Source organism: Blennius ocellaris (assembly GCF_963422515.1).
Source record: "Blennius ocellaris genome assembly, chromosome: 22".
Taxonomy (NCBI): Eukaryota; Metazoa; Chordata; class Actinopteri; order Blenniiformes; family Blenniidae; genus Blennius; species Blennius ocellaris.
The window spans coordinates 14,846,611-14,858,565 of record NC_137671.1 but is presented as its reverse complement, the minus strand read 5'-3'; the positions used below and the strand labels follow the sequence as shown (position 1 = coordinate 14,858,565).

The 11,955-nt window shown below is 39.4% G+C and overlaps 1 protein-coding gene across 1 annotated transcript; it reads right to left on the bottom strand.

Moving 5' to 3' along the window:
- Positions 1-8,158: 8,158 nt before the first annotated feature.
- rps16 (ribosomal protein S16) lies at positions 8,159-10,802 on the bottom strand. Its single transcript, XM_080518399.1, has 6 exons — positions 10,772-10,802; positions 10,630-10,681; positions 10,157-10,258; positions 8,830-8,926; positions 8,698-8,745; positions 8,159-8,345 (listed from the first exon to the last, which is right to left on the bottom strand). The coding sequence occupies exons 2-6, from the start codon at positions 10,675-10,677 to the stop codon at positions 8,200-8,202; spliced, it is 441 nt and encodes a 146-aa protein (XP_080374525.1). The 5' UTR covers positions 10,678-10,681; positions 10,772-10,802; the 3' UTR covers positions 8,159-8,199.
- Between the last annotated feature and the right edge of the window lie 1,153 nt (positions 10,803-11,955).

Here is an 11,955-nt window from a genome sequence, read left to right as displayed (position 1 = left end):
CGTATGAACGATGCAGACCATCAAAGAAACCGGTACGTTGTCATATGAGACAGCGTGAGCTTTCATGGTGCAGCCCCAGTCCAACATTGTTTTGCTGACCAGCCACCGTTTCTCCCACCCAAGAGTTCTTTTCTGCGTGGCGGTGGAAGGCATATGACCGGCAGCCCTATGTGTGCATTCCTTTAATGCAGGCTGTGGAAGAGGCATGTGATGAAGTGATGAGCTGTGGGTGCATATCAGAGATGGATAAGGCGCTCAAGGCGCTTCTTCCCTCCATGTCTGGCGAGGGAAGATACTGCCTGTGATGTGGACGTGGCCAGACCCGGCTGTGTGGCAAGATGCTGCCTAATTATTTTTGTTGCCTATATTTTTCTACAATTTTCTTTTTCAGTTTACTGGGGGGTGTCTTTGTGAGCATATTTTTTGTTCATTCCAATGTAAACATATCTGCTGTGCATATGTTGCACCGCCCTGTTTGGGGGAAAATAAAATGTTTCAACAGCAATGTGTGTGTCTGCAAATATTTGTGTGCATGTGAACAATGTGAGGACTTTTCTACAAGTTGAACTATTTTAGCATCATGGCAAGCATACTAAAGATGAGACTGCTTCACATTATGCCCAAAAGTGTGGAGCTGGTTAGACAAAATATACACGACGTCTTGATTTTGACAATGCTACATGCAGTTGTGGTTGCAGTGCTTCATTTTGCAGGCCATAGGAGGTATTTTGCAGTTTGGCTGTGTGGTTTTCTGAATTGTATTAAGTATTGTGATAATTTGCTCGTTTGCAACTCGTTTGCAAAATTGTGTTTTAGCAATTGGGGAGGAAAAAAAACCTGTAATAAAGAAATAGGTGCAGAGGTTGTTCAGGTAGCTTCCCGTGACACTGGCGTCAAGGACAAAGCATCAGACCGTCATTATCTCTCCCAGCCCAAACAGCGGCACGTTCCCTCCCGCGTCGGGCCAACATTTGTTTCTGCCCACCGCCGTCCCCCTAATCCTCCACCGGTGGCACCTTCAACCAATTGTTGTTTACTCGCTCCAAGTGCCGCAAGGAGAAATCAGTCGATGTATGTTAATGACGGGCCTCCTTTTGGAGCGCAGCTCTGCAGAGAGAAGCAACAAACCCAGAATTAATCTGTGGACGGGAAGCCGGATTTACGGGCACGTGGGCGTATTCATATGCTTTCATGTGTTAATTGCAGTGTGCGTGTGTGTGCGTGTGTGTGTGTGTGTGTGTGTGTGTGTGTGTGTGTGTGTGTGTGTGTGTGTGTGTGTGTCTGTGTGTGTGTGTTCATAAACGCTAGGAGAGGTGGGAATGAAGTGCAAGCGATGACAAAAAGCATCCTGGCCCGACACCTCGGTGTTTGTGTGATTTGGAGACACGCAGAGGCAGGGAGGCGTTAACAGAGGAAAGGCAGGTGCTAGGTTTGTGTGTGTGTGTGTGTGTGTGTGTGTGTGTGTGTGTGTGTGTGTGTGTGTGTGTGTGTGTGTGTGTGTGTGTGTGTGTGTGTGTGTGTGTGTGTGTGTGTGTGTGTGTGTGTGTGTGCGCACGTGCTCTCGCAGGTATAAAGGAACAAATCCTCACACACTAAATGACACAAATTAAACACCCAAAGAATCACTTGTTGTGCAAAAGTAATGCAGACGGCTTGTGTTTCGGATGGAATTTACTTAAATCTGCAGCCTGAAGGAGACGCGCTGTAACTGGACCAAAGGAGCAGCTTGTTAAGAGGAAGGAAACCTGTGAAACACATTCCACTTTTACTCTCAGGTGATAAAACTACTGCTGAAAATTATAGCGAGAGACATTGAGATCCTGACTGACGATCCTATTCCTTAAAGGCTGGAGACTGAAAAGACAAAGAAACCAAACGAGAGAAAATTAATATTTTTAATGATTTAGTTTAGGTTTTTTTTCCACTTTTGAGATAGTGGTTGCTCAGTGCTTCTTCCAGTCTCTCAACAGACAAGAACAAGAGTTTCCAGTAGATTGTTCTGGTGTAAACAGGCTCTAATGAACTCTAAACCTTCTTTTATATACTCCCTGTACTGTGACTCATAGTGTTATGACCTAACTACATGAAACTACATCCCTTGGTTGTGACCGAGCGTCATACACTAGCTCAGGCCCCGTTTCCACGACAACGCTTCAAGTAAAAATGCATTGTTTTGCACGGTGACCACATGGACTGGACAGAGTCTGACACGACGGAGGAAACGTCGTTCTTATTGTCCATCTACTGAGCGTGTGCAGAACAATCAGTTTAATAAAAGTTGCATTTTCAGTGACTCTGAGCACTTTTCGTGTAAAGTCCAGGAAACTTTTCAGTTTTCTCGTGTGAACTGTTCCCGAGTGGATCGGGCACATGGCGGCGCAGAGACCAGCTGATTCCAGCTCACATGAGGCAAAAGGCATTTACAGCCTGGACGGGTCGGAACAAACACACACTCACATTCACACCTCCAGGCAGCAAATGAAATAAAAGTCATGTTTGGATTGTGGAAGTAAACCGGAGGACACGCAAACAGAGAACATGCTAATTAGTACCGCATTTTCTACCAGAGATATTGATGAATAGCTCTGGTCTTGGATTGCAGAGCCATGTTTTCTGAGTCCATGCGCTGATTTGCCGCAGGCTGTGAACAGCGAGGAGATCCAGTCCTGCTGAAGTTCCTCCACATTCCCAGAGTTCTTTATAGACGTGAAGCACAGCGGAGGATGAGCCCGGCGCTCCTCTGCTCGTGTTTTCCTCACTTTACTCTCCAGCATGTCGCTAATCTGCCGCTAATTATTCTTCCACCAGCTGTTATTTAATCCGTTTCAGTTGCATATTTTTCCATTTATAAACTTCAACTGAGAACATACAAACTTCAAACAATGTCACCAATGCCTCCCACTGCACCACGGTGACCAAAATTGGACGTACACATCGTTTTTCAGGATTTTCCTTCACATTTATTATTTGCTTTGTTGGGTTTTTTTTAACCCCTTTTATGATTCCAGGAGTCATTATAATAATTCACGACGCTCCTCCAACGCTCCAGGTCAGGACTGAACCCAATCGACCTGTACTACACTCTATCAACACATCATTACATTTCGTTTTTATTTTTAAAAATGTTTGTACAATGTCCAAAGTTTTTGTTCCTCAAAGAATATACCTGAAACACCAGTAAAATTGTCCATTTCCACGAGAACAGAAAATATTTCTTGCCACTGAAAATGCAATTTTTTGAAAACTTTCTGACTCTGCATGAAAAGAGAAGAAAATGCTACTTTCTAAAAATGATCAGGCTCTTGATATTATATTAAACATCTGAATTATATCTCCTAAAAATATGGCCAAAGACGAGGACATATATAGAAGAGGATGTTGTTCTCCTGGGAGATGTGCGGTCAGGGGCAGCACTGCCAGCACGGCTTGCTCTGTCAAAAAGGATTTTTCTGGGGTTTTTTTTAATAATTAAAAAGTAATTCTGAAATGTGTCTGGAATCAATTAGGCTGCTTGTTCAGCATGCAACTTTATCCAGAAAACAAATGGTTATATTTTGTGGAGTTCAAATCTCCTATGTCCTCTAAACGCAGCACAGCTCCTTTCCTCTGCTGGGGCCAGCAGGAACTTCATTGCTTCCCTCTGATGGAAGCTGGACGCTGCTATTGGGTTCAAATGTTGAGTGACAGTATCATCAGCTAATCAAAGTTTAGAGGCCTTACATTGGATTCGGATTGTGTATTTACTGTAGGACATGATGTGCAGCTGCTGCATTGGCTGCATCGGCAGAGGCAACAATACCTTTTTTTGGAAGTGGGCCGTGTATTTTGTCACTGCTGGCCCTGACTGAAACACCACCGCACGCTACTGTTGGTAGTTTTATAGCTGACATTCACCGAAATAACAATCCAACTTGGTCGTCTGTCCTCTAGAACAGGGGTCTCCAACCCCGGTCCTGGAGGGACCCTGTCCTGCATGTCTTAGTCTCCGCCTGCTTCAGCAGACCTGAATCTAATGATGATGTCATCACCAAGTTGTGCCAAAGCCCAATAACGAGCCCCTCATTGCAATCAGGTGTGCTGCAACTGGGCGGAGCTAAACCCTGCAGGACAGGAGTCCTGGAGGACCGAGGTTGGAGACTCCTGCTCTCGAATGTGTGTGTTCTCCCATTAATGTTTATAGTGCATCGATCTCTGCATATGTGTGTGTGTGGTTTCATCACAAAAACAATCAACATTGCCAACTCTTGGCCCAACATACAACTACTCTGTTTTTAGTGTTTCTGCCACTTCCCTGGACACGGCCCTCATTTTCAGAACGTTGCAGTGTAAACATGAAGCTTTTCTGGAGCCGTAATTTGCAAAAAAGTTGCGTTTTTACAAAACACATTGTCATCTAAATGGGGCTTCAATCAAGGTGAAGCAATTCTTAATGTCCTGGAGAACAAATTAAGGGGGTTAATAAAGCTGAAATGTACATCGTTTTTTAAATTTTCAATACAGAATCAACATAATGACTTTAATAAATTATTTACTTTATAATGAAAGTGATTAATCTTCAGTAAAGCCATTTTTACTGTATTATAAGCAGTCACAATAGACTGCACACCTACAGTAAAAAAAAAAAAGGTTTTCCACTTTTTTCCATCACCAAAAGAAAACAAACAAGAAAACATGTTTTGCTGCCTCCACCTCCGGCACTAGTTTCATGCTCTCAGCCGTTAATGGCAGAAAACAGCCACTTCCACATTTCCACAGGTGCAGAGTCGACGTAGCATTAGAGGGCCTTTAAGGGGGCGAGGCGGCAGCCAGGGGCAGAAAATAAACAGTAGTAAACAACAGTAGCAGCGGGGGAGTGGGCTTCCCTGCTGTGTTGATTATTGGAGGGCTGTAAACAGCTCTGACCCCCCCTTCTCTCTCTGTCTCCCTCACACACTCACACTCACACACACACACACACACACACACACACACACACACGCCTCATCATGCTCATGTTGTTGTTGTTGGGGTGAGTGCACATGTGGGCATTTGGAAACAAGAAGAAATCTGCAGGACACAATGGAAAAATCTGATCTCAATTTAATAAATTAAAGAAGCAAAAAAAAGATCCCTCCACCAGCCACAATGTGAAAATGTGAAATGTGAGCACTACCGTTATGATAAATTCATTTTGATAACAATCATCATCCTGAGACTATATTTGTCGTTTCTTGATAAATGTCTTAGTGTATAAGAGTCTATGTGAAATGGCAGCAGGCCAAAAGTTTCCCTAATGATGGCTGATGGAGAAGCTTTCACACTTGCAGTGCACCGCCCTCTGCTGGAGACACGTTGCAATTGCAACAACAGGAGGAAACACGTTAATTCAAACATCCAAAAAAGAAAAGAAAATCATCTCGATACCTATTTTTACTCACTTACTTATGACCCAGCATGAGACGTTGATCTGATGTGATTTGATGTTTTATTTGTTAGGGACCGAGCCCGAGAGTCCAGGACCCTGTTGTCGGATTGCTAATGTTTCTTCACCTTTTTTATTCTTCGTTTTTTGACTCCTGACGCCTCGTTGAGCCCAAATCTGACCCAAAAACTGATCTCCAAAAGGGAGATCAAACCAAAACTCAATTGTTCGTCTCATCAAGACCAAAAAATCATGTGCCAATAACCTAAAATAGCAACTATATAATATTATATTTATAGTACTGAATGACGTAATTGAAGAATCTGAAAACGCTCTTATGTCTGACAGATATATTATTATTATTTTTATTATATATTATTATAATATATAAGACTATTCCGATCTTATTTCAGAAGACAGCTTCATTTCATTTTTAGATTTCCAAAAAGCCTTTGATTCAGTTGAACACGAATTTATGTTTAGAACTTTAGATCTATTTCAGTTTGCCGAGACTTTAAAAGAAAAAAAAAAAAAAAAAAAAGTATATTATGTGCTTTGAGAAATTAAGAATAGTAGAATTAAAGGAACCACCATGGCAGATGGAGAAATATGTCTAAGTCAACTTGTTCTTAAAATACTCTTCTCAGTTAGATTATGCGATTAAACTTTCACATACATTTTCATCAGGTGGTCTCAAACTAAACCTCTGGAATTCATGTGAAACAACAAATTAAATACCGGCATTACTATTATGAAAGATGGAAACCAAAGCAAAATGAAATCGTTAACCCTCTCGTGCAAATAATACAAAAAAGTTGAATATGTGGATTCAAAGAGACTCATCAGTCTCAGGTAGAATCCTACTTTCCAAAGCTTGAGGGCCTTTCTAGTCTCGTCTGTGTTAACTCTACTCCAGATGTCTCTAATCCAATAAATACACAAGTTCATAACATTTTATTTAATTTTATATGGAAGAAAAAAGCACATCTTACTAGAAAAAATGTAGAATAATAAATTAGGCGCTGATGGGATCAATGTAATAGATTTTCATGCCTCATCTGTTAAAATCGAATGCATAAAAATATATCAATTAAAGCCAAACTCACTGGAATTTCATCTCAACACATGTATTTGAAGCATTAGGAGGAACAAACTTTGTTGTAAAATGTGATTATAGCATCAAAAGACTTGTGATTAAGATCTACAGGTTGCAACTATTGTCATGTTGGTCATTAGTTCACAAACACAATTTATCACCTCACAAGTATTATATAAGGAATAATAAGGATATTTGTTTCAAATGTACAACTATTTTCTTAAAAAAATGGGTTGACTTTGTACATCAACTTTTTCACACAAAAGGCATCACCTACGTACTCATAAGTTGAATTTCTGAATTGTCCAGTTGTGCCAAAGAATGTGCTGTTGTAATGGACACTGTCCCCTCTTATGTGCACAAGACCAATGATGACCTGTTGATTGAGTTGTTTATTGGTAACACTGACCCATTTTTGAACAATACAATTAAGAATACAATGCCTTTTATTGTCACTATACCAGGTACAATGAGATTAAAAATAATAAAATTAAAAATAAATGTATAAAAGAGCTTGGGACTGCTCTTATACTCAAATGTTCTGGAACAACATGTTTGTTTGTGAATGGAAAACTTAATATGGACATACAATTTGATACAAAAGACATTGTTTCTGGTATTTATGAGGGGAAAAAAAAAATTCCTCCCAAAAATCCCTTGTGATAAACCTGATCTTACGATTGTCAAAATATCATATACATACTCCTCTGCATTTTCCAACCCACAACCTAAATTCATAGTATTCAAATCACGTTTATCCTCATAATCACTATAAAGCACTGCATCAACTCTAAAGCTGTAAAGACCAAAGAATGTGGCATTTAACTTGAACTGTAAATTATAGATTTTCTCTCTTTCCTTATTTATATTTTTATTATATTGAAAACATGACAATCACACTGTGACCACTTCTGCTGCATGTCTTGACTGTCCAAATAAAAGCCCCAAACTCCTTCAAAATAAAAATCTGTTAATTAAAAATGATACCAAAAATAAAAAAATAAAAAAATAAATATATATATATATATATAGCCATAAACTGGATTAGAGGTTAATTGGCTTTTAAAGTAAAAGCCCTTGTTTATTAAAAATGACACAAACCCTAAAGAAAAGACATTTAGCGATGAGCGAGAAGCCATGAGGTCTCAGTCAAGGCTGCTTACAATATAGAGCATTTGATTCATACTTTGATACATTTTAACTATTAGTTATTACATAATCTTCTCTCTCACACTGAAAGCTAGTTATTCAGACTTAAGGCAATGTGGAGAGGATACTCGTGAGCAACGAGCAGCAGACACACAAAACGTCCCCTATAATGTCCTAGTTTTAAGTCAATCTCGTTCCTGGACTGAAATAAGACACCTCTAGTTTATGTACTTTCAGTGGCTGTCAATGTGATTGATGCAATGATGGGATTTTCCAGTTCAGTCTCATGTGAACTACTTGTGTTGTGAGTTATTGCAGTTAGTTTCTCAGAATCAAACATCAATAAAAGCCGTCCTCTGCTTTCCGTCCAGTCGTTGGACTCCGTTCTCCGTCACTGACGGTCTGCTTACTGAACACGGCGTTCTGGTGCTCGGCAACCCAAACAAACACTTGAGCTGGAACTGAGACGCTGAAGACAAACTGATGAGGTGAATAAAAGTGACACGGCTCGCTTCTTTGTTCCTCCGATTTATTATGAAAATGTACATAGAGATTAACGGTAGGACTTCTGGTAGCGGGCGCGAGCTCCAGGTCCACCGAACTTCTTGGACTCGCAGCGACGAGGATCAGCCACCAGCAGGGTCCGGTCGTACTGGATCAGGATGTCCTTGATCTCCTTCTTGGAGGCCTCGTCCACATCTGGATTAAAGCAAACAAAGATTAACCTCAGGTTTCACAGCGTATATCCAGTCTGATGACACTCTGGATAGTTATAAATCATTTACGCCTCTTTTTAAAATCAATATTTGGTTCCAATATATTGATATGGATCAGTGGTTCTGTAACAAGTGTGTATGTCGTGCTCTCATATGAGACTGAATAATGCTGAAGATCTCAAAACATCCACCTTCTGAAAAAGCAGCTCTATGCAAGTGACTTCTTTGTAAACATGAAGACAATGTAAATGCTTTGACACAAACGGGCTTAATTGGAAAACCAAACATTTAGTGGATTTTGTACAGAGGCTTGAATGTAAAAGTTAAATACTCACACTTCTGGTAGTAGGCAACCAGGGCTTTGGAGATGGACTGACGGATGGCTGGAAGACCAAAACAAAGTTAGCCGATAGTCGTACCATCACAGCACCTAAATGATCAATTCAGAGAGCGAGAGCCGAGCTCACCATAGATCTGTGCCACGTGTCCACCTCCCTTCACTCTCACTCTGATGTCAACTGCAGCAAAACGCTCTTTGCCCAGCAGCAGCACCGGCTCCAGCAGCTGAAAGACACAAACAAGTTGCAGTCATTAAGTTTTCTTTAGGGGAAATCCAAACACCAGTTCTATACATCCACCATCATTACTGTGATCTAGAGCACACCTCCAGGCACATAGGGTATTCAACAGTTGTATGAATAAAATGTGAATATAAAATACTTCCTGTGTAAGATCAGTGAAAAGCAGCAATTATTGTGGCTGTGAGATGAAACTGCATGTTTGTACTCAGACATCAAAACTAGTTTTACTCAGCGAGCGTGTCACTACTCTTCAATGAACTGCACGTCTGGTTGAATTGAACAGCTGCAGACTCGCCCCAAAATATACATTTTTATAAGATAACTTCAAGACAAAATTATTTTCTAGACACTTTTCATACACAAAGTAATTCACTATGTTTTAATTCGGACAATTTACTCTATTTTTAGAGGATTTCTTTTTTTTTTACTGGATCGTTTTATTTTTAGTTATTCTATTTTTTGTGCTCTTTTTTGCTCTTGTTTATACATTTACATATGTTTACATTTGTTAATTCTTTAACACCTTTTTACCTTGAGCTGTTGTAAGTTTGTTTCCCCCTGGGGAGGAATAAAGCTCTCTACTCTACTCTTATAAAGAAATAAAATACACATTACAGCAAGGTACGATTATGAAAAGCATCCAAACAAAGCAGTTACAAACTGAATAAAAATAAATGAAGTCAAAACTTTAAGACAGAAGGTATCTCCACCGTGTAATAGAGTCATACTCAAGACATGCAGCATTCCTACTACTGGCGACCTTTTCAGTGACTAATAAAATAATTCACTACCCCAGTTGTGATCATTTTTAATTTCCTTGATATTCTAAACAGTGTTAAGGTTATAGTTAGGAGATATTTATGGGAATCACTACATTTATCATATTTAACAATATTCCAGGGGCCATATTATCTTTGACGGCACAAAATTTCAATTAAGCACAATTATTTCTCCAAATACTACCACCTTAACCCATACTTCAAATGTTGGACTAAACGATTGCATGATGTACTTAAAGATGGATTAAACATTCCCAACCTCTTCAGGCTCAATCATTTCTGCTGTCAGACGCTGCAGGTCCTATCCCCTTCCTGTATGTACTCACCTGGTGCTGCAGCCTGACTAACACTCACAGATTTAAACACATTTATCTCCTACTTGATGGAGGCGTTCGTTCCTTCTCTCTCAGCCCCTGACAGGCGTCCATCCTCACCTTGTACTGCAGAGTAGATGGCTCCACCATCTCCAGGGGTCTGCCGTTCACCTTGATCAGGCCATTGCCCCTCTTGCAGTGGGCAACTGCTGTGGCAGTTTTCTAGGACACAACAGGATTATTAATTATTTCCCCCCCTTGGATTGAAGTCGTTAAACGCTGAACTTTAACTACATAACACGGGTCACACGCACGGCTCCTCTTACTCTGTACTAGCAAGAGGAGCTAACTCTGAGCTAACTACACCGGTGTATGAACAAGAAACAGATCTCCAGGTAAACAGCGAGTCTAATATCGGGTATTCAGCGTTGTGTAAAGCGTAGCTACAGCTCTGATTTATCCACACGGACAAATAAATCGGTCTAAATTTGGATAAACTTCCACTTCACGTTAGCCGCGTTAGCTCGTGTCAGTTAGCAGTACGGGGTTAGCTCTCACCCCACACGTGGACTAAATTAAGCATTTTTACTCACTTTGCGTCCGAAGACCTGGACAGATTGAAGAGGACCTTTAGCCGGCATGTTTCTACATCACACAGAGAAGAAGATTCACGTTACAAACGTCTTATTTTGTGTTATATTTGTGTTATTTTGACGCTCGGGTGGATGAACGTACCGTCTGCAGCTCGGGTGCCGTACGAAGAGGCCGACGGGGTTTCACAGGGGGAACATCAGGGGCTGCCTCACGACACTTTGTGCTGCTTTGGGGCAGTGTTTGCGACAGCATGATCCGTCTGCCTCTATGATACGTACATACATGTTTCCCAACGGTGGGCAAAAATAAACAGAGCGTTGATGTTTTGTTTTTTTTTGGTTTTTTTTTATGTCTCTACAGCTTCTGAGCTCCAGTACGGTTTTGTTAATGTGCTTAAACATCATGTTACTGTCGCCTATCTGCGTTTATTTACTTTCCAAAGCTGCCCAGTAATTAACATTCTATACAGATATGAATTGTGATTTTTTTTTTTTTACATTCAGATTTATATCTTATTGACTCAATCTGAGCCTTTTTTTAAAATATTGTATTACTTTTGTTTCGCACTAACCACTTTTTAATGATTTGCAACGATGAAAACCACACAGCCATGCATAATTATGTTTTTAATGATGTATTCTCACATAAAATAAATTCAGGAAAGATACATTGACGAGCATCTCTCAATGTATGTGCATATAATTACATTCATAGTTTGTGAAAAATACTGATTGCAATAATCCTGTGATAATAATCTTAGTATACAAAATAGAATAGAATAGAATATAATGGAATAAAATAAAATAGAAAAGAATAGAAAATACTTTATTATTAATACCAGTTGGAAATTCTTTACAGCGTTGCTCTTACACAGAATAGAATAAATAGAATAGAAAGTTAAAAAACCAAATAAGTTGGAATAAAACATTTGAGTAAATGATAATATTTCCAAGGCTTAATTCTTATTAATATATACATTGACGAATGGATCAATGGTAAAAAAAAAAATAATAATAATAATAATAAAATAAAATAAAATAAAATCACACTTTACAGAGAGGAGTTATAAAGTCTGATAAACGTTTCAATATTTATGCTCATACTCATCGCCGTTAAACCTTAATATTTATTTTTACTTATTCAATTTACATTTTTTTCCTAAATATGTTGCAATGAAATTCTCTGGGATTAATAAAGTATTTCTTTTATATTTGATTCTATTCTAATATGGAAAATGCAAAATACACACAAGAAACAAATTCAGAGAATCCATACAAAACCCTAAAACAGATTATATATATATATATGTGTGTGAGTGTGTGTGT